The sequence below is a fragment of the Amphiprion ocellaris genome, chromosome 24, assembly GCF_022539595.1.
Source record: "Amphiprion ocellaris isolate individual 3 ecotype Okinawa chromosome 24, ASM2253959v1, whole genome shotgun sequence".
NCBI classification, from domain to species: domain Eukaryota; kingdom Metazoa; phylum Chordata; class Actinopteri; family Pomacentridae; genus Amphiprion; species Amphiprion ocellaris.
The window spans coordinates 5,039,184-5,063,083 of record NC_072789.1 but is presented as its reverse complement, the minus strand read 5'-3'; the positions used below and the strand labels follow the sequence as shown (position 1 = coordinate 5,063,083).

The window sequence follows — 23,900 nt, the reverse complement described above, 5'->3', positions numbered from 1 at the left end:
AAGAGGGTTGTTTGGGTTAATAAGTGGGATCTGAATCCAGCAGCAGCATGCTGTACCTTCCAACATGTCCTAATTGTAGCTGTAAAACCCCTTAATTCTCCCCCAACAGTGTTATTTAAGCACACTTTCACTCCCAGCTCACCACATACGGCCGCCTTGTCAAGACCCATTGGCATCGCATTTCAACGGGTAGCTCGATAGAACTATTAAAATTCATTAACGTCAGAAGTCTATGCCAAGAGTCTGTAGCCAAACATTCTAAGCTGGTGTCATCACTGTCGCTTCTTTAGGTAAGACTGTCAGGTAGAGTTATACGAGAGCTTGTATATAGTATGATCAGGTTTCTTGTGTAACTGTTGATCGATTGAAACCTGGGGCAACTGCTTCAGTTATGTTTCTTTTTAATATTTTTAACAAACTCATAAGATAATTTCAGTTACATAGGATGAGTGCACCTACTTATGTCAAGTATCCTTGCTCTGCTCAGGACAGCCGCCTAGTTGAGACATTAATACACTTCCCTGCTTTTGGCTGCAGGTTCTGGGTCAGTCTCACATTGTTCAGCAGTTTGTACCACTTCTCTCCAGAGCTCGTCAAAGTAGGTTTCCTCCCTGCAGTCTTTAAAAGCTTTTAATAAATCCACAGTTAAATCACACACAGACACACACACAAAGACTCTTTACTTACATATTGAAAAAACAGACACATTTTATGCTGTCTGTAGATTTGTCAATAACAGTGATATCTAATCTTTGAATTCGGGTTATATATGGCCTGAACTACTTGGTTGTATGTGGTTTAATGGGGGTTGAATGTGCTGTTAAATTGCTTTTGTGTGGGTACTATGTGCTACAATAAAGTTCAGCCGGAAAAACAGTAGTTCCTAGATGTAACTCCAGTTGTATAGGGATGTATGTAGCCATATATTGGGCTTAACTGTTGGTTTGTCGGGTTTTCTGGGTCCAGTCCTGGTTGAAAATTCAACCCAAGGCAGTAAAAATCAGTAAAATCAGTATCATCAGTAGCACTAGACACCAAAGAACACCTTGTGTGTATTTCTTTTTTTCTTAAGTTATTTTTTTGGCCTTTTTCACCTTTTTTATTGGAAAGGTGCAGTGAGAGAAAGACAGGAAACAGGGGAGAAGAGTCAGGGAAGACATGCAGCGAAGGGCCGCGAGCGAGAATCGAACCCGGGCCGCTGTATTGGGGACCAGCTCCTGTGCATGGGTCGCCCTGCTTAACGCGTTGAGCTATACGGGAACCTCCCCTTTGTGTGTATTTCTGACTCAAAACAGCAAGATTCGAAGTCTTGCGAATGATTGATTATTTTAAGTACAGTTGTTGTTAGCAAGTCGTAATTGACACTATTCTACTAAAACACCAATGTGTCTGTGGAGGTGGTTGAGCTGCATATGGGTCAGTATATAATTGCGGGACCTTTTGTATCATAGTTGACATTTTTGCTGTTTTCAGGCCCTAAAATCAACATGGCTGCCTATAACCAAACACCACATGGCATTTTTACAGAAAGATTCTTACAAATATTATATATACAATTGAGTAAAATTGAAATGGAAAGTTATTTCTAAAGATATTGTAGTAAACCTGTTGCCATAAATCCACACTTGAATCACTACTTTATATTAAATAACTCAGAAAACCTTGGAGTCTGGCCAGTCTTTTCTTCGGGAGGAAATGACATCATGTGGAGCAGGTCATGTGATCTGGAATTAACACACTTCCTTGAGAGGTGTTTTTGTAATGGGTATCTTATTTGAAAGCGATTTCTCGGACACAGATACAACTAGTTATTTTCCATATAAAATTTGACATATTGCCAAAAAAGAAACTTCTATCATGATTATCTCAACTTAATAAAATTTTTGAATGAGCTCGTTTTATTATTGTTTAGCTAATTAGAAGGTTCTTGTTATTAATTTCGGACGGTTATTTAGTTGACATTTTAGTGATATCCAGTCATTTTTTTATTAATAAGTGATTGTTTCCATAATGAACAATTATTGGATTTGCAAAGACATGATCACAATGAACATAAAAAACATATTTTTTTCTTTACTTTTAATGAAAAATATATGCAAGATGTATCCCATGGACTTCAAAAGTCCCTCAATTATATATTGACCCACATTATGTAACTTAGGTCCAAGCAGTTGCTGTTGATGCAGTGCTCGGCCAGTTACTGAGTGCTGCTACTGAGGGAATAAAACAACAAAACCATTTTCACTACAAAAACCTGAAATTGCTAAATGATTAAACTTCTAACAGAGAGCTATATTCATTCTTTAATATGTCCTTTATAATTCCTTGTTTCCTTCTTGCCGCGGTTGCAGCGGCATCTACTTCTTCAGAGAAATCATCAGAGTGCATTCATCCCGACTCTACTCCATTTCACCTGCAGCCCTCAGGTTGATGTTTCAGGGCAACAGCCTCAAGCTCCTCCCGCAAAAATAACAGTCATCTTTTTTGCCTGAAATATCAAATTTAACTCCCACACAGCAGCATCTTCATTCTCGTGATTGTCAGCGAGTTGCTGTTTGTCGCAGCAAATCTCTTCGCTGAAGGAAAATTGTTGCGGTTCTGTTGTGTGGTAATGAAAGCACTTTTCCTTCAACTGAGGTCACATTAAGAATTTACAATGGCATTTTCCAGTCTATTGACCTGTTTATTTATCCATGAAAAAGAAAAGTGCACAATAAAACCTTGTAAGTACTTGATGACAGCCTCTCAGAAATATCGTACTTCCAAATGCAGCACAGTGAGTACAGAGGGTAGGAATGTGCAGCGATACAAGTGCACATGTGATTTACTCAAGCAGTGTCCCCTGATAGTGTTTCATTATTTTCATGAGATGGGCTGTATTGTTTACTAGAAAAAAACAGCATTTGACGAAGTGACTTAGTGAGTTCAGTCTGCTGGTTATCTATAATCTCCGTCCATTCATCCCCTCTGCCCCGAGGAAGTCGGGTACTTTTTCAAAACTTTAACAGCCCCTGACAGCTGCTGACAAATGTATTCCTCTTCTCAGTTCTGTGGAGTCCCCTTCGGACTCGGTCCAGTTTGAAGACATTCTTGCCAACTTATTCAACACATTAAAGTCAGAGAGTCTTCACTTTAATGACATGTCTGGTAATGTATCAGGTCTCAGCTGGGCTGCCAAACTTTGAACCTTGTGCAGCTGCTTTCCCCACCATTTAAGAGTATTAATATCTGCATTACTGAAAAGTCTTGTTATCATGTTATTTTCAAAGTGTTGACAGGTTGTGCTTGTTGTGGTGTTGTGTGGTTGGGTTACAGTGGCAGCAGACTAAGCAGGTCATTCAAGGTATCCTTTGCCCTAGCAGTCTTTTCCTACATCCCAAGACGTTCCCAGGCCAGATGGGATACACACATGGATAAAGTTGTTGGTACCCCTCAGTTAATGAAAGAAAAACCCACAGTCATCACAGAAATAATTTGAATCTGACAAAAGTAATAATAAATAAAAATTCTATGAAAATTAACCAATGAAAATCAGACATTGCTTTTGGACCGTGGTTTAACAGAATTATTTTAAAAAATAAACTCATGAAACAGGCCTGGACAAAAAGTGATGGTGCTCCTAGAAAAGACTGAAAATAATTGTGGGTTTTTCTTTCATTAACTGAGGGTTACCAACAATTTTGTCCACGTGTGTATATAAACTCAATCCAGTGAGCTTTTGGTCTACCCCAAGGTCTCCCCAAACAGACTGAACATACTGGTTCAATAACATAAATGCAGTTTTTTAGCAAGTTGTTAGAAGGAGACATTCAGTACGGTGAAGCATCTCTGTGTGGTTGATATGCAGTCATGTTCAAAAGTTTGTAGAGGGTGTAAAATGGAAATAGTTCAAAGGAAAATCTGGATGAGCCACAGCAAAGACAGTCACGGTGCAACAATATTTGTCTTTGTAATTTATTAAAGAATAAAAGGAGTAACAATGAATAATAAATAAAGAATAGGATAGTATGTGGAGACAAAGCAAGCAAATAAGGTACATAAAACAAGGAAAAACAAAATGCAAAACAAGAAAGACAATGCACAAAACAAAAAAGAGCCATGAAACAAGAAAAACGAGATAAAAAACAACAAACACAGGAAGCAAAATTCCAAAAATTAGACACAAACCAACTAACGCAAGGCCCACAACTACTAAAACGAGGCACAGTATGAGAAAAGCCTTCAAAGGGAGGCATCCAGCACCCAAATCAAATCAATTCAGTTGAGATAAGACTGGCATTTAGATTAATAAAATACAGCCAGTCAGCTCCTATCTCTTGTAAATAGGTATTTAGCAAGAAATCTTGTTGTCATCCTTAACTCTGATTTAAATGTACACAATTACATCAAATCAATCGTCATCTGCTGTCCACTTTTATAAGAGGCTGTGCAAGTGGAAACCGTTAAATATCTACTGTATGTGGAGACAAAATGACACAAAAAAGGGACGCAAAACAAGAAAAACTAAATATGAAACAAGAAAAATGAGAGACAAGGTGACAAAATTAAACACAGAACAGGAAAAATGAGACACAAATAAGAAACGAAAAGAAAAAATGAGAAACAAAATGCCTGAGGTGACATGAAAAAGCTGCGACTTTATATTAAACTCCCGAGCTCCTTCCCCTGCCTCTAAGAATGCCATCCTGACCTTAGTTTGGCTCCATGTGTGCACGACCTTCTTCTTTACAGTCCCCAAAAAGAGCTCACAACCATCGATGAGTCCACAGTTCCCAAAACTTCTCCACTGCGTCAATTTAGCTCTCCACAATATCTAAAATGTTTCTTCTGCATGTTCACATTAGCATTTTATTAACCTGAAATCTTTGTAATTGACTAATTTTTACTGATATGTAAGACAACAAATCTTACGGCAGAATTTCCAGTTGGTCCAGTTGTCTGAAGAAACTGACTCAAAAAGATGAAAGGTGTCAAATTTACGAGATTTTTCCTTTTGTACACGTGTGACTAACAAGGTTTGCTTCTCAAGTTGCTCGAAAATTGCTTTCATTTATTTTCAGCTGTGGAATTCGGACTGCATCTTTCTTTTAACGATCTCCGGCTCACAAACACACACCGACCGATCGACGCACACACACATGCTAGTCCTCTTAATCTATGTCTGCTGAAGTGGTCTTTAATGAGGTGTGAACAGAGGACCACAACCCTCTCCCTGCCTCCCTCCTCCTCTCCCACTATTTCATCTTCCCTCTCTCTCACCCCTGAGAGCGGCTCAAACAGACAGACCCGGCTACAAAGACGTACGGCGAGTAAACGGGTGGAGGGAGAAAAGGTGATGGTGGAGTTAATGGGAGAGAACGAGGCCTCTTTTTTTTTTGCTATTTCATTACTCCATCCCGCCATCCATCATCATGTGATCACAGCGAGAGCAGATCACAGGGACACTTTAAAGATTTTCCCCCCACCTGATACCAGCATCCAGGCCTTTCAGTGTTTACAGCAATGTGTGTGTATGTGTGTGTGTAATGGGCTTATGCTATATCTATAAGGCCTCCCTCTCCTGCACTGTGTTTGTGAAGCAGGTCAGGCTGGATGTGGTTCTCGCCCCCCAGCGATAAAGCCTGCCCACTCCCACTCATAATAACCCGCCGCAGAATTATGGTTTTGTAGTTGAGGACCAGCCAGTCTCGCTAATGCAGCTCCGATTTGTGCGAATGTGTGTTCGCATGCCTTCCAGCGTGGCGCGAACCTGCCGACGAGCGGCGCATCGGCAGCGTGCCCTTGATTTGGATGAAGGGCAGCATTTCCACTCTAGTTAAGCAGCCTTCTCCCTATTTTGTCACCTTTAGCTTTTTAAAACGACGCCACACTTGCCAAGAATCAACCTCATATTCTCTGAGCTTGTTAAAAAATGCGCCAGAACTTTGATTACCTTCCGGGTTTGGGAGTTCACCTTCAACTTGTTCGGGGCAACCTGCGAAATCAAAAACTGGCCTACGCATTTAAATCGAGGAGAACCTTTCAATTCTAAATACCTCTCAAGACATTACTTTTCTTTGAAGAAAGGCAAACAACATCCCTGTTCTCTCCCCGATAGAGACAGAGAAGCGTGTTAACAGAACCTGGTAGATGGCTGTCATGCCTGGAGTGTTGAGTTTCTAATAAAATTACTGCATCGTGCACAGTTGCTTCCAGCTACAGAAACTGCATATATGCATCCCTCTCTGCATAGAATGTAAAGCAGCTTAAAGATAACCTCCAGACATGCTTGTTATATGTAATAAAAATTTGCGTCTGATAGGATTTTTCAATGAAAAACTGTCATTACCCACTCAATTGCTTCATCCACTTTTGCTGCCTCATTGGCAACTCCAGAATCTATGAATATGCAAATATTTTTAATCTCGGAAATTTAACTGCAGGACACGAGATATCTAATAATTCTCCGGGAAGGCCGTTCTCACAGTATGTGCACTGGAAGCTTCAGGTTTCCACAGAAAGCTTCACATTGGACCATGATAGCATCTAAATTAGTAGTGATGTTATAAAACCATGCAGGTTTTAAGGCGAGAAATACATGCACAGGTCAATTTTGACATTTTTTGCTGTTTTGCCGTCATAACACGCTTATTTATTTTTTTTCAAACTTGTGGAAAGAAAACGTCCAAAATACATATTTAGATGTTTATTTTGCTGTATTTTGTCTATTGAACATGCATGCAAATTAGAGTTAATTTACTAAGATAATGCTATCTGCCTCTCTACGAACCTGTCAAATAAAGCCAACAAATAAAATTTGCGCACTGATTAAACATCCAAATCAAGTAACAATTAGCAAGATCTGAGTGACGTGGGACCCTACTGTCACTGCACAGTCACTAACCCTTATCAGATGTTTTCTAAATCTCCACAGGGGCAGTACAGGAAAATTAAACATGACTAATTGAAGCTTTCTGTGTTAAAATTTCTAAATATTCCCTGATTTTTGTGCAGCTTGTGACATTTTCCTCCAGTCTTCTTCAGCAAATGGCCTCGCTCAGTTGTCATTACACACCTGCTGGTCTTCTCTCTGTGTTGTAATAATAGCACATGGCTAAATTTCTGAGTATTCTGGTTCCTGTTGCCAGCAGTTAGCTTTAAAGCTTTCAGATTATTCCAAACCTGTGCCACATTTTCCGTTTTCCTGTTCTTAACGTTCTGGCAATTCATTGTGTAACCAGCCGCTATCATGCTTTCCTACCTCCGGGTGCTACTGGAGGCAGTTGCAAGGAGAGCTGCTCTATAATGCAACACTTGGCCAATAAAATCTCCAACAGCTGAAAGGAAGAGGAGCTTAAAATATCCATTTGGCATAAAATTGCTCGGTGCAGGAGAACATATATTTGGGTTAATGTAGATCTTATGGATTTGAGTAATTACCGCAATTATTATGTGAATATTTTCAGCTTAAAGTGAAATAAAGTAGCAGCTTTACCTGTGCTCTTGTTTTATAAATAATAGGAACATCTAATGTATAACTTTCACTTTAACAGCATCTTCAGTGGCTCCATGTTTGATGTTTGCATCCCCAGCTGAGTTCTCTTTTCATGTTTCTATAAATACATTCCTGTGCACCATTTCCTCTCTTCACATTCAGCATCGTCTTGCAGAAGACAAACCATCAGCATGGAAAAACTTGTTTTTTTTCTTCTTCTTCTTCTTTTCATGTAATCATGAAACAAAATAATCTAAGCATATTTCATCAAGAAACCCATAATTAAGGTAATGAGATTTTTTTTAACAGCATTGAAATATACCAGGCACAAAGAAAGACATAATTCGCTGTGGCCCTTTTTTTGAATTTGTAATTAATGAGCTCATAGGCGCTTTTCCTGCTTTCAGCCCACTACTCTCAACAAATTGCTCAATCATGTACTTAAGAGCACAATATTATTTTGTCTTGCAGTTGATTTGACTTCAGAATGATGGAAGGGTTTTTTGATTAGCCCGAATGAGTCGATGTTGCACGTTTGACTGAAAATATTGCAAAATTCCTTTGAAATAACACGTAGTTTCAAACAAGTAGAGACCTGGTGCCAACGAAGGAAACTAAAAGCGAAATATCTGCACACCGTCTTTGGTTCCTGTCTTTTTAAATACTTTACCAATGGCATTTTGAGTTGATGTGGTGTTGAAGACCTACTTAAGGACTAGTTTGATTGTAAATCAAGTCATTCTTGAAGTACAGACTTGAAAGTTGTTATTCAAATATCTGAAATGACCTATATGTTTACCTGACAAGAACCTCTAGCAGCCCTACAACAAGCTTTTGTTTGTTAGAAACAAATATGATATTATTTAAGACCTAGTAAACCTTTTAAGGTGGAGGCTTGGGCGGATGAATGGGTCAACAAAGCATGTGACTTTAACATAGAAGACAGTTTATTTTGTGAATATTTCACCAGATACACAGCAGTTGATAGATATAGTCGCCTCAACTTGTCCAAACCTGATGGTTCCTTCCCTGTTAAAAGGGTGTTTTTCTTGCCACTGTCGCCTTAGGGCTGCTCTGGGGTTTCAGGCATATGGCTTCTGTAAAGTGTCTTGAGGCAATTTGACCTGTAATTGGTGGTATATAAATAAAATTGAATTGAACTGGATTGAACTGGATTGAACTATAGCAGGAGGCTCACCAACTGGTTTTATATTGGAAAACAGTGTTAATTACATATTTCACATTTAGTTTGAATGACTTGTTCAAGTATAAATGCATTTTTCAATCTGTAATAAGTCCATACAGAGGTTTTGATACCAGTAAGAATACTTTATGTACCAAGTGATGATTTATAAATTTCAAGTTTTTGTAAATTAAAGCTAGAGTGCACGGCCTTTACATCCATCCATTACATCCAAGCTCTTGCCAATGGGTTCAAACTGCACTAATTAAGTCCATCAGTCTCAGCTAAATCTGTCTGTATTTCACAGTATACCAGAGGTCTAAATCGACTTCCTGTGGTGACATTGCTGCGAACTGGTATACCACTAGCAATGTATGTTAAGTCAACCGGCAGTAATTGCAAAGCAGTGTAGACAATTACAGCAACTACAAGTCTGTTGGAAAAAACTTACAAAGCAGCCAAGAACTGTTTTCAATGCTACAGATAAAAAAGTAGCTCAGAGGAAGGATTTCAGCCTTAAAAACATACATCATAATCACAATAGTGTTTGTGTAATCCCTCTCTTTGCCAGAAGGGGGAGACAAAAGACTCAGAAAAACTATCTCTGTTAATATGTAGTTCACAGCATGGTAAGATGTTTTAGCCAAACAATCAATATCCACCTGTGTTACTGTTGTGATGAATCCTATCGCCAAAGAATTCAAGCGTGGGATCCATGTTGCATCTAGTTTAGTTCAAATTTCAAAAACTTTCATCCGCTCCGTCCCTCCTCTCACTAAAAGTCAGCTCATTTTTCCAGGTTGAGCGGCTCCAGTGGAACCACAACTCATTTGTAATGAAACAAGCCTTCATCCCTTTGAGTATTTCCAGGCGTGCAGAGATAGAAAACCTCTCTGATGCCACTTTGAAGACTAGAACCAATTAGGGAATCATTATAATGAGGAGCCTCTAAGTGCACGTCTTTTGTTACTCAGCAGCTGTCTAATTGGAGTTGGTGCGTGTGCAAGCGAGTTGGGACGAAGGCTGTTCTAATCTAACCTGTGGTACACTTTAAAATCAGCAATTTGCTCACGGTTGACATGTTGACAGTTTATGTATATCGTATTGCTTGTTTGGAAAGGTTTTTGTTTGAGGTTCTTATTTATTGATACTGTGAGACTCCCACATTCTGGTCATTATAGCTGTGCACAGCTGAAAGCGCTGCATCTCTTGCCGCAGATCTTAACCTTCCTATGTGCCCACTGCAGCTGTGAATGATTATCACTTCAGGGTATGCTGTAGATTCACAAATGGCTGACTAGCTGTCCAGCTACTGTATATACTATGCTGTTGGTATTGCAGTCAAAGCCATATCATCGCTTACACAAAGAGTGAATAGCAGCTGCTGCTTTGAAAGTATATGCATTGATGTTTAAAGCTTTGAATGGATAATTCTTAGTCATAGTAATTTATCCCCTTTTTTTTTCTGTCCAATCTTTAAATATTATATTTCCATGTATTTGTTCCCATTTTAATGCAGCTTTTATTGTAGTCTTTAATGAATAAATCATACTCCCACAGTCCATCGAGGGAGAAAGATGTGGAATTTAATGTGCTCTCTTCTTTCTTTTTCTGTTTGTCTTCTCACAGCTCCCCTGACAGACAAGCCGCCAAAAATCCTTTTCCCTTCAGAGAGCCAAATGAGCATCATAGAGATGGCAATAGGTAAGGAAACATGTTTCATTCTCCACTGGGATCGCCGTTTTGTTGTTTTTTTTCCTTTCTTTCGGTGCACCGTGCAGTGTCATACTTGTGGCATATGCTTGCTCGTCACAGTGGCATTGCTTCAGATTTCTCGATTAGTCAACCGAAGCCAATTCGCCCAGAGTAGGTCCTGTTCTACTTATCTGTGGCTTTGTTTTCAGCAATATACTGGATGCCAGTGCCTTCCTTGCTGTGCATATGTGGTGGAAATTTTGGGGTCAGATGTTAGTAGGAAGTACTTATCAGGGAATTTCTGGTATCTAGTGCTAATTCTTTATTTACAACTACTGTAATTAATTGCACTGTGGTGTGACAGATGAGTGTTAACCTCAAGAATGTGTGTTGGTATTGGCAGCTCAGCAGTTGCAACATATTTATCTACTGTCTTGATAATATCAGGATAGTCTGCACTCATTCTTTCAGTGCAGTAGAATAGTTGGATCATACTCATCTATAGACTGTCTGCAAAAGACAAAATGGGTCAAACCTGCATTATTTCTAATGGCCAGCAGGGGGCTCCTTCCGTTGCAAAAAGGAGTTAAACTGTATATAATGTGTGTAAGGAAATCATCCTAATTTTCACGTCAGTAAACATTTTTTCAGTGAGTTTATAGTCTCAATCTGTAGTTTCAAGACTTTTTGAAAGACATCTCAACTTTTTTGGAACTGTTTTGTTGCCATGCTCTTGTTGTTGTTATTTTAATTACACCATTCTTGATGCTTTGGCAGCATAGTTAACCTGACATCCGTGCCAGCAAAGCAAAGCAAATTGAATTGACGATTGATAGTGAATTTGGCTGATAAGTCGCACCATGTTGCATTGGCAACAACTGTTTCTTTCTATACAGTACTCAGCTCTGTTTCTGTCAATTTCTTGAAGTAGTACTATTTTCATTCAGTAGTTAACTCTAATCATTTCAACGTTGCCATTTTTCCTATTATTGTTAAGCTGACAATGAAGTGTAAAAAAACATCTTCTTGCACAAGCTTCTTGAATAAGTCTGCCAGCACCTCAGTAGCTCCAGTGAGTGTTAAGGTTTCACTGACAGTGATCAAAGAATCAGCAAAGTAGAAGCAGTGAGACAGTTGGATTCTGGCAATGTTTTAAAACTTGATACTCCAAATATTTCATTCACAATCTACTGCATAACAAGCCCATGAAAATACTGTTCAACGAAACCAGTTGCTTTTAATGCCATGTCTCTGTGATTCACCTGTTGCCTCCACCTCAACACAAGGGAAGTTTATTGTGGATCCAACCCTGGAAATTCTTTTTTTGTCAGAACAAATCTTCGTCTTGTAATAGGATAGATGGTGTTGTTCTGTTTTGAGCAATTGAGCTGTACTGATTCAAATACCATCCTATAAGCTTCCTTTTTGTTTTTGCTGCTGCACAGATTTGGCTTGAAGTAGCTGAGCAGAGCTCAGTGCAACATTTCCAATTAGATTTCTGTACCCGTTTGTGAATGGACGTTGAGTTTCCATCAGAAAAGGGACTAGTGGAAAAACACGATGAGTCATTCACCACATGTGCATGAAAAAGAAAGTGATTCAGTCGTGTAAAGGCCATGTCTGTTGTTTTTCCTTCCTCCCATCCTATGATATCTCTTCATTATATTTACACTTGTCATGTCTATCTTGGTTACTTTGTGCAACAAGGATGCAGCTTGTGTTTGTTCAGCTGTAATGACTCAGTGCATAATTCCTCCTCGCATCATCTTCAAATTTTTACGACGTTAGCGATACTTCAAATGATTGCCTCCAACTCGGCCTCATGTGGCTGCCTCCGAATCTTTTCCCTTTGCCTTACCAGCTTCTGATGCACAGGGGCTCGTGGGAAAATTCCCGCTTTGTGCCTTATTGGGCAAAAGCTCAGCTGTTGGTGGAAGAGAAAATGGGTCATGATGGAGGCTTCCTTTGAAGTAAATTTGTCATGGGCGATGAACACAACTGGCTCTCAGAGGTAAAAGGTGGCAATCAGAAAATAGGCGCAAATCATTGTGGCTTTAAATTGATAAAAGCCTTCTTTTTTCATCTGATTGCGTGTTCATAGTGGATAATGGTGTTTTTCATACTCCATTACTTGATAGCTGTGAAAAAAGCAGATAATAGAAGCCTGTTTTTGCGCTTTTTACTGTATTTTTGCACTCTATCTGAGCTTTTCGGTTCTCTACTCTGTCAGACTGAATTCAAATCTTGACTTTCGCCAGATGAGGATTAGCAAGAAGCCTGTTTTTTATGCTCCTCCCACGATCCGTGCGCCCTTTGATATCCCTCACAGAGTCAGCAGCTCTGTGTACATAATATATGAACACCTATTTGATTCTCTGCCCATACAAGCTCCTATCACTTCCTCTCAGCGTTGGGCTGCCGTTGCTCTTGTCATCCACGGAGAGCCCAGTCGAACAGCGACGTATCCTTTCAGGGTTGCTTTTTTGGGTGGATTTTTAATATTCTTTTCTTCCGCGAGACGGTAGAAGCGCAAATGGCTTCGGCTGACAGTTAATTAGGCAGGTGAGAGGGAGAAAGTGGCAGCGGTGGAGGAAAGGCGAACGTGGAGAGACACTTCTCAAGCGCTTGCCGTGGAACTCAAGGGAAAGAACAGAGGGGATCTTTAAAAGAGGGGGGGGACCCAATTAATCAGCGCACACTTTTCATCCGTGGCCCAGCTCTTTTTTGTCTCCTAATGGATGGGGTTCCACAGTTTTAATTGATTAAATTTAAAATGCTTGATTAAAACGCGTTGTGTAAATGCTCTTCTCTGCCCTTGGTGGGCTCGTGTTTCCACTGTTCTCTCTGTAGGACAAATCAGATACAGCTTGGATCCGTAATTCAGCCTGACACTTCACTGCACTCTGCTTTCTTTCTTTCTGTCTCGTGCACATGAGGAATAATTGACTGCGGACCTACTTGGAGTTTGTAGAAGGCTACTAATGCGTGCGATTTGTGAGCACTTTGACAACTGGGTGATTAATTTCTGAACGTGTTTGTGTTTTTTTTTTCCGTGGAGGAAACTTCTTGCACACAGCTCCTTCTCTGGCTTGTTTTCTGCTCTCTCTACTGCCAGTCTTGATTTGTGAGAATGCTGTTTTCCATGCAGAGCTAGCGTGTCACTGGCCCCCTCACTTGCCTACCTATCCTGACATTTTATTTGGGCGTAGATTGAATTTACGACCATTGTGGCGCCTCTGTTTGCGACGCTCGCTCGGGGAATGCCCACAAAGTTCCCCCCGAGATCTTGATTGGCTGTTAAAACTTCAATCCCTCTCAACTGCCTCCTTCCTCGGGATATCACACTTCACCCCCCTGACACTTGACATTACGACACCGCGGCGAGTTTTCTGAAATAGCAGCCGAGAGAAAACAAGGTGACGGGAGCCTCCTCTCTAAATTCCGCCTCGATTCGCTTCCAAGGTCACAAACGAATGGTTTAATTTAAGAAGCGATCCACCTTTGGAAGGTGTTCTGCATCGTCAGTCTGTGATATTCATGCTTCTCGTGAGTTGTTTTGTGTGGGAGTAATTAAATTGATTGTCATGGTGGGTTCACTTCACCAACACTTTGTCTTGTTTGTACCTCAGTTCATGATTAGCTTTGTTTCTCACAGTGTTTTTAAGGAGCCCTTAGGGGATGGTGGGGAATTTGTGGTTCTCAACTAACAATCGACAGGTGCTCAACAATAAATTGTGAAAGCAGAGTCAAAAGTCAAGGATGCATCTCTAAAGTAATAAAAAAACAGCCTCTTACTTGGTATTTCTGCATCTTTTAGAAAAAATATCTCCCTGTGTGATTGTATGGCTGCAGATTCAGTCTTCTTTTTCCTCTTTAACACTAAAACTAGGAATATTTTTTTCATTTAGAAGTTGTTTTCGAAGGAATGTGGACACCCACACATCCTACTTGTGTGTCGTTTTATTCTGGAATTGCTTCTTCATTGTGTAGCTCGGCCCCATTGATGTCCATTAATTTACTGAGGAGCAGCAAGAATCATTTCCTCAAACTGTAACATTTTCAAACACCCGTTCACACCCACTCCGGCTTCTCCATTGACTTTGCAAGCAACATGCTCCATTTGCTTCCCATTCTTTCTGAACACAACTACTTCCAATTAACAGCGCACAAAACCAGGCTTGTAGTAAAAAAGCCTTTTCATTTTGATGTGAATGAATTTGACGAGCCTTAAAACTTATTCAACACTTCTGAGGTTGAATTTGATTGTCAATTGTGAGCTTTATTACCCAAAAATATCTGATCCATCTCAAAAATGCTCTTGTGGTTAAATTAGGGAAAGCAGGGCCAGCTTCAGTACAGTTCACCAAGTGTTTGTTGATTGAATCATTCATTTAAAAAAGAAATTTAGCCAAATAAATAGCAAATCATTTAGTAAATCTTGTTTTTAAAGGTTTTACTCCAGCCATATATGGTGTCCAAAAAAAAAAATTAAATTAATGCAATAATCACCTGAGCTGCTTTTAGAATGAGAATCATTCACAATATTTCAACAAACTTGCCATTTAGTCTATTTATCATAATGCAAATAACAATTAATGAAGCCCAGACAACATGAAAACAATGTATTTTGCTCTAATTTACTTCACAGTCACACAGTAACATTCAACAGTGCATCTCTAGTTAGATCTATTCTGCTCCCTACTCGCCTTGTATACAATACCAGTAAGAATTGATGAGTAGTCCAGTGTTTACATATTTATTTTACTTTTTTACAGTTAAAGCAAATGCTTGTTTGAGACATTTAATGATTTTGTGCTCTGAGTCTGACAGTCAGACTTTTAAAATGGTCAAACCTCCAGCAAGATTCCACCAAAGTTAATAAAAAACATTTGTTCAGTTCATTTTCACAGCACAGAGCACGTAGACATGACATACTAGCTGCATCCTGCTCGCTCCTCTCTGATGTTTCCGACTTTTCACCACCGTCCTCATCATCACCACCTGCAGGCTTCTTAAATAAATCTGTTATATCTTTGCAGCATCAGTCAGAGATGCTTTTTCCTTTGTTTGATACTCTCCCTGCACCACCGGCCATATATTTGAACTTTTTATCTATATTTTAAGAAATAAGTCTGTCAAATAAACGTAAACATGTCCACAGTAAAAGAAGTAAGGCGTTTTCTGCTCTTTAATAGTGTACCAATAGTGAAACAATATTTTCCTGTTTTTTATTGGCAGATCTATAATAGCAAATGTTGTAAGTTAATGCCGTATGTATGATTAAAAATTGGACATTTTCTGGTATTTAATGGTAAATCTTCAGTCTAAAAGCTGCAAATGTTGAAAAAAATACATAAAATACAAGAAAATATGCTGGTAATTTATCATACAGATTTTGTCCTGTAACTACAATACAGAAAATTCCAAAAAATAAAGTATTGTAAATTTTAGAAAAAACACCATTTTTGTCAGGATTATACCAACAACAACAACAAAAAAAACTTCAGGCATTTTGTCAGTTAATAATGGATCTGTATTGGTAATAAACCTTGTTAAACTTTTTTTTCAACCAAACCTTTTGTAATTAAAACACGTCATTAGCTTTTATATGGCATTTTTGTTAAAATACTGACGTTAGAAAAAAATTTTTTTTCATTCTCTCATTGTATTACACAAAAATACATCAGCAAATGTAATAATGTAATTCCAAAATGTGGATACACACCTGTACAACTTCCTCATTTATTGCTTGGTTGCGTAAACTGGAGACGGGTCTTCAGTCACTCACTGGAAGGAGTTGCATCACCTGATAATATAAACAGAGGATACCTCGGTCAGACGGAAACTATCATTATGCTAAATTGAAGTCGGCGTAGCGACATCAAATTCGAGCTCGCAATCATTTGTTAATGAGGTTGCACTGTTATTCTACTGCAGGTCAGGCTGCTATAAGACTCCAATTTTAAGTTTACCTCAGATCAAGTTCAAATTCTGAGCTGAGAGACGCAGTTGAAGCAAAAGAAAAAGTGCTGAACCGCACGCAGCAGACACTGATGGTTGAAACTCCGAACAACAGATGGTTTTGAAATGTTTAACCTTTGCTTGACTTTTTCAATCTATGAATGTTGATCATCCCATTATCCCGGAATAGTTTTCTTCCTGTTGCTATATGGATCTGATCTCCTATTGGAGCGATGTTGGGATCTTCCCCCATCGATTCAGTCACCGTTTTCAATATTTAATGATTGATATTGATGTTTCTGTGTGTCCTGCTGACAATCGACAGAAGGTTGAAGCCTCTACATGCTACCGACAGACAGACGTGTAGTAGATCATGTTCAAGGTAAATACCAAGGATGGGTGTAAACGCTGAAGGGTCAGGCAGCCATAATGTTCTCATGAAGATTTATTGATTTATTTTCCTTTTTTGCAACAAATAAATTATGAACTGCCTTAAGATTATACCTGCGCACTTTGTTGCTCAACTTATCGGAGCACATATCAAAGAAAAAACTATTTAAAGTGGGTTTTTTTTAATACATAATGCATTAAGCTAAGACACTACAGGCAAAATCATTGTTTATTCATGTACTGGGGAAGTTTTTAAGATTTTGGGCTATTTTGTTTCCCAATCAAGTCAAAGAAATAGTCGAAAATACACATTTAGGTGTTCATTTTACTTCCATTTGTACATTGGAGATTTATACAAATTAGCTCCTATTTAATAAGATAACACCTCATTAACATATTTTAGCATAGAATTTTGGAAAGCGTGTGAAACAAAACATAGTTGTCCCCATTTAAGTCATAAACCAGAGATTTCTCGTGGTCATATTTACTAGATGAAATGTAAAGTAGTGGTTTCCCATTAGAATATAGAGAGTTTTACGATACATATCTTCAGGCTGTTTAATCAGAATTATCTTTCTCACCTGCTTTGACCCAGAAATCCCCACTTCAGTTCCGCCTACACACACCAAGCTTTCCATTTTCTGCTTATTTATATTCTCAAGGTGTTTACAGAAGGGTTTGTTCATATATCATTCATAGCCTGATTTACAGAACATTTTATTCCTAAGAACACGGGGAAAGTGAATTTCTTCTGGCTGTTGACCACATTTTCAGATTTGTGGAGGGATAAACAGAGATATCAAAATGCTCCTTCTATAAAACAAACTTTGACTAATATGCCAACAAAATGAAACACGAATTTTTAAACTTCATTTTCTCCAGCTTTGGTACTTATTCTGATAGACTTTAAAATAAAATATCAGAAAACGTGTAATACAAAAAATACCAGTCTCAATGTAAATAATCAAGTGGAAAAGTTTCATTGTGATATTTATTGAAATTTTTATTTGATTTAATATTTGATATATAAACAGTGCTTTCCAATTAAAATATATGGGATTTTACAATATATATCATACTGAAGCTGTTTCTCTTTTTTTTCTCCTACTCTGAGCCTAAATTCTCCATTTCAGCAGTACTTACATACACCAAACTCCCCAGCTTTATTCTTATCTATATTCTAAAGGTGTTTGCAGAAGATTTTGTCCATTTATAATTCATAACCTGATTTAAAAAACATTTTATTACTAAAAAATGTAGCAAAAATGAATTTTTAGCTGGCTGTTATCAATATTTTCTGATTTATGGAGTGATTAAAAATCTCACTTGTAAAAACCTTTGAGACTAATATGTTGACAAGATTTCTTAGCCCGCTTGCATTCAGTGTTCAGATTTCTGTTTAGGAAATTAGGTGCAAATTGGTGCATATTGTGATGAGCAGTTAAGTATTTTGTATATTTATGCATAAAAATTCAGAAAATTTGTAATAAGACAAATAATTGTCTTCACATAATTAACCAGTTGGGGAAGTTTGATGGTAATATCTAGTTGTTAAAAATACATTACTTGCCTTGAGTCCCTCTCTTTATTCAGCCTTTTAATACATTGCATCATGGAGGTCTAATTTACAAAAGCATAATATATAAATATCATAGTATTAAAAGACAAAATACAAGTATGGGACGCATTTTAAAATAATTTCATGAAAAAGCTACCATTACAAAGTATGAGGAAGCAAAAAGGCAGCTTTTACACTAGTAGTTTTGTGCAGTTATTGTTATGTATCAGGAAATGTAATGTATACTTGTTACCGTGGTAACTAAATGATCTCCTGTAGGGACGTAGATTGCTTATGCCGTCCTAGAGAATGTTTTTTTCTTCCAATAACACATCACATTTGTGCCTGGAATCTGCACAACTTGTGATGAATGTTTGTGAAATTCATACTCGATATAGATGAGGCCGCTTGTGTTTGTTTTCACTTTAACCCTGAAGGCAGCCTGGAACCAGATTCAAGTATTAAAGCCACTCGCGAGCCTCGACGGTGCAAACACAAATATACCACTGCCACACGCTGATACTTCCACACTCAAGTTTTAAATTGAACGCATCTTCAAAGCAACACTCGATGCGACGCGGTGTTAGATTGAGTGCGTTCGAGTCCAAGCAGGGAAAACTTCCATCCTCACACTTTCTTCCAGCTCACACTTGGGCAGTCGTTTGAGCCAGAGAGTTCTGAACAATTTTCGTTTTTGCAAAAGTCTCAGCTTCGGCAACACCTCTCCCCGATATCACACACATCCACTCTCACATATAGACCAGCCATCCCTCTAAATGTCACAGAGCTCGGCGGAACGCTCCATCGATGCCAAAGGTTCAGAGGCCCTGGGATCAATATTACATCATTTCTCTCAATTAGGGCATATTTATTCCTCTCAAGTTATTGTACATCTGTGAGTGATCCTATCTGCATTCCTGGCGAGTCTCCAGATGAGCCGAGGCCCTGGAGGGAGGGGAAGACAGAGTGAGATAAAGATGAAGAGAGAGAGAAATGAAGGTAGGGGGAGTTTGGGCGAAGAGTCGGAGGAAGAGGAGAAAAAGTGAGCGAGATCACCTAAGATTCACAGAGGGGATGAAATATGATGGTGTCTTACCTTGGGTTATTACAGATGAAAGTGGTTACAAGACGAAACACTGTCCCAAATGGTTAATATGCCCTGCAGCGTGGAGGTATAAATCGTGACTGTCATATTAGATCAGTGGGGGTTGGGTTTGCTGGTGGTGATTGGAAGGGATTCTTGGCAAAGGGATGCTCCCATTAGTGTTTTACATAAGTAAGGTAATGAGAAGGACACTCGCAAGACCTGCTGGTACCCAAGAAGGCTAATTTTTCTCAATAGTGGAGGCGCTCCATCAGAGCGTGACCACAGGCCTGATCCTGTCTTCAGATCATGACTGACCTTAAAAGTCAAGCTATCGTCCCACGATGACCGTGGTCCGTTCTGCTTCCTGTCAGCCGCTCCCACCTGCAGCCTTGTACCTGTCTCGGCAAACTTAAGAGGAAAAATGGCCGAAGGCGTTGGCTCCCCAGAAAATAGCATCAAGAACCGGCCAAGGCACTTGAGTATTAAGATATAGTACCTCTTGTCTGTGCCAGCAATACTTCCCATCCCTGGGTAGGCCTATTAATCATAAACTGGGCTTTGGCATGTAGTTTACAGAAAGTTTGGTTTGATGTTGTTTTCTATTTTTAGGTTGAGTGCCTGAGGTGTTCTTGCGCTATGTGGAGGTATACAGGAAGGTCACAAGACCTCTGCTTTTGCCAGGTTACTGTATATGTATATACTGTAGCAGATCAGTAGAAAGGGAAAGTGTTTGAAGAAGAATGACACAAGCACCGACTCATAAAACATTTAAAGTCCCTCTCTGGTTGTTGATTTAACCCCTGAAAACTCATCTCAGACGTTATTTCGATGAAACAATCCCCATGTGCTTTTAAATGGCTTAGATGTACCTCGAGCCTGTTGTTTGCTTGAGAATGTGCAAATCTTGACACAAACTATATGAGACACCGTTTGAAGTTTTAAGATTGGCGTAAATCTGACATACATAGAATAAAGATACAGAAAGCCCCTTCTGCAAGCTAACAGGATTGGTTCTTTAGTATGGTTTTGTATGAAACCTCAAAAATCTGAATATGTGTTTTTGAGACTGTCATTGGATCACTGCAGTTTTAAGGCAGAAATTTACAGCTGACTGTTTATTTTATTAATGATGTCTTCTAGCATATAAAAATACAATATGGACATGTTGACAAAGTATAAAACCTTATGTTTACCAGAGGGGATCTTTAAAATATACCTTAAATTAATGAGCATCAGAAGAAAACTAGATTGTGAACTTACTTGTTTTACCTGCAGACAAGCTTGTCAGTTAATTGCTTTATTATTACCACCTTTATTACTAATTTGGTCAATCTGTATGCAGTTTGAATGACTAATTATCAGCTTCCAGCTCTTCCATGACAGATAAAGGGAATGAACATAGATATTACTTATTCAAATCATTTAAGATGTAAAGAATGGATGCTAACTTAATTTGCTAACTCACCAACAACAAACTTCAACAAACATCACGCAAAACACATAACTGAACTGAAAAAGTGAAGTTTCCTTTGCTCTTGCAGAGTGTCTGAATTGAGATGCAGCATCAGAATTTGATGGAGATGAAATGAAACAGATTTCATGGAGAAGATTTCTATTTTTACCCTCCGAAGCAACCTTATCTTTTACCAGAGACCTCGTTAGTGGGCAATTCTGCAATCCTACTTGATATTATTCTTTATATCTGGTGCCTGTTTTTTCAAAACTTTTCCAGATACCAACTAGCACTGAGTTGGCCAAAGTTATTGTTGGAGCAGCCAGTACCTCAGAGACCTGCATGCTCTTAGTGATTTTTGGATGTAAAGACATCGAGGTGTCAAACAGAATGAGCTGAAATGTTAGTTTGGTTGCTATATTGTTGTTTCATAAACATTACAATGACAATATATAGATAATCTGAGCATTTATCAGTTGCAGAAAAAGATTACAGGTGAGGTACCACTGCAGTCATGGTGGCTTTTGTTTCTTTGTATGAAACTCCAGTTAAAAAATTGAACAGTACCTGCTCAGGCTGTCACCGCTGCAGTTGAGGTGTGTGTAGGATGTTTCACAACAACAACCCCTTCGCTCTGTGATTGTTACTCTGTTGGTTTGGGGCTTGTTTCAGCACAATGTATCTTTAAAGTCACAAGTTTTTTGGAGGGAGGTTATGACTGGCTTTTGCTTTTAGTTTTTAGCCTTTCTCTGACTCCTGTCTCCAGTGTTCCCGCTGCACGTTCTGACAGAATGCCGTCAGTGCAATTTCCATCCAGCTGTTGCTCCATCAACAGCTGCACTTCAGATCTCAACTAGAATTTGAAATGAAAAAGCCTCGCGCTCGCCTCATCTCTCGCTTCCTTCATTTTCCTCCCAGCATTGTCATGTATCAGTTGCTTCTGCACCATCTCGCCGTGATAGACCCCTCATCCAGACGCCAGCATATGGATTACCAACAGCAGCAAAGACGCGCTTGGCACTTTGTCGAGCATCGTGTGACAGCTTGGCACCCAAAAGCAGCCTGCTTTAAATTTAAACACACCTTTTAGTGCGGCTGTTAAGCGCAGCGATTCAAGAACTTCAAGTTCAAGCAGGTCAAGTAGACTTTAATTTTAATTTTCTTTCCAGTTTAATGTCTGTGGTTGTTTGAGGCCATTTTTTGTGTAAAGTTTCACCTCATCCACAGCTTGAGCTTTTTCCACCTCCTGACAGCTAAGGGAACCTGTGTAGCTTGCATTTTTCAAGCCAGTTCCGCGGCGAAAACACTCAGCCGAAATGCAAACTTCTCCCTCGTTCCCCCGGCTGCTCATGTGTGCTGCCTGGTTGAACTAATTGCCCTCTCCGTATTTTCCAGCCAAACAGGTGGCCATATTGGTTTCCTTCTGGCTGCGTTTATGCCACTGTGTGTCCAGGTTGGAGCGAGATGAGAGCGTCTCCTCTCCGCCCCGGGGCGTGACCTTGGTTTGGACGGTGCTCCCTTTGCACTGTCTTTGGTCTCACATTGGTCTTTTGGGCCAACTTCTGATCGTGTGTGTGCTCTCGTATGTGTGAAAGAGACAGAGGGAGATAGAGCATCGTCTGATGTGTCGCCAGGAGAGCTAGAGGGCCAGGATGGCGGTCGGGAGGGGAGGAGCATGACGGTGGAACCAAACTTTGGCATGCATGATGTCAAGATCACACTGTATTCCTGCACAAACAGGCAGAATGTTCTTAGGACAAGCAGAGACACGAGCTAATGTGCCACAGATTCACACTCGCACACAAAGGCCTGATGTCAGCCTTTACCACCTCACATTGTCACCTCAGGGGATTTGTATGTGCTAAAGCCATCTGATATGGTCAGATTTGTCTTCCTCCCCACAGATGCAGCATTGGCCCGCTTTGTGTTGGTCCACGGTATCTCCAGTTGTGGTCCTCTGGCTCGTGGGCGGCCGTGCTACAGGGAATAAGGATGTGTCAGATGAAATGTTGTGGATATTTGTCTCATAACTGCTATGAGTCAGGCAACACCTTGTTTCTATACCTTGGGTAAAGAAGCAATATTTTTTTCCTCCGGCAGTAGGAGGGATTATGACACGCTCAGATAGGCCCTGACCTCCCTGCAGACTAGAATAGAATAGAATAAAATAGAGGAGAAATTTATACAACAAAGAGCTGTTGTCCTCAAACCATGTTGTCAATAATGCCTTCTTGGATACAGAGCATGGCAGCATTTCTTGGAATGATTATGTGTTTATTATACCATGTTTTTCCCATTGCATGTAACAGTGTCCATAGAAAAATATTAGGTGATTCCAAAAATGATCTTTTTTGTTGTTTTTGTCTTTTAGGGGTTTTTTTTGTCCACATAACTATAACAATTAGGTAATGTATAAAGTCTCTGTCTTCCTGCCATCTCCCCATTCACAGCAGCATGAGCACACCAGCTCACCTGCAACTCTGCTCAAACACTACACTGTAGCCAGTTGTAATGTTGGAGTAATTTGGCGATTTAAGCTGGATGCCACATTTGAAGACAAATATTGATACAGAAAACTCCTCTGTTTCTTATGACATCCCAGAAGTCTAAATCTGTATTTTCAAGACTCTGCAGTTTTAAGGTGGAAATGCTTAATAAATGGTGCTGACTACTTGTCTTACTGTATGCTAGCATATACAAAATACCATATGGAGATGCTAACAAGGTACAAAACTTGAATTTCATGAGAAACAATCTTTTAAGTTACTCTGATGAGTCAGATTAGCAGGCATCTGTTTAAAATGCCTCTGTGTTTCAGTGCAAATACCAATACTTGGCACCAATCTATCGATAATATATAATAAAAGGAAGTGTTGCACCCTTCGTGTTTATCTGTGATAACATGCGTGGGTTTTTTAGTCCCTAAATATGGAGTTTGTCTCATCCCATGTTTAAAGACCATGCATTTGTGATGAAACCACTTTTACAACTTTCATACTTGCAACCAAACTCCATCCGCGTTCGTTAAAAAGGGATTGCTCTGGTATCTTTTTCAAAATTCCTCAAGTTGTTTGTAGTAAAAGTAGGTATTGGCAAAGT

The 23,900-nt window shown here is 39.3% G+C and overlaps 1 protein-coding gene across 3 annotated transcripts in view; it reads left to right on the top strand.

Annotated features, from left to right (window-relative positions):
* Positions 1-23,900, top strand: part of il1rapl1b (interleukin 1 receptor accessory protein-like 1b) — a 353,384-nt gene that overhangs the window by 237,617 nt on the left and 91,867 nt on the right. For all 3 annotated transcript variants that reach the window (XM_055008610.1, XM_055008611.1, XM_023275009.3), the window contains one exon: positions 10,287-10,361. In XM_055008610.1, coding sequence (XP_054864585.1) covers positions 10,287-10,361 — 75 coding nt within the window. The remainder of the gene's footprint in view (positions 1-10,286; positions 10,362-23,900) is intronic.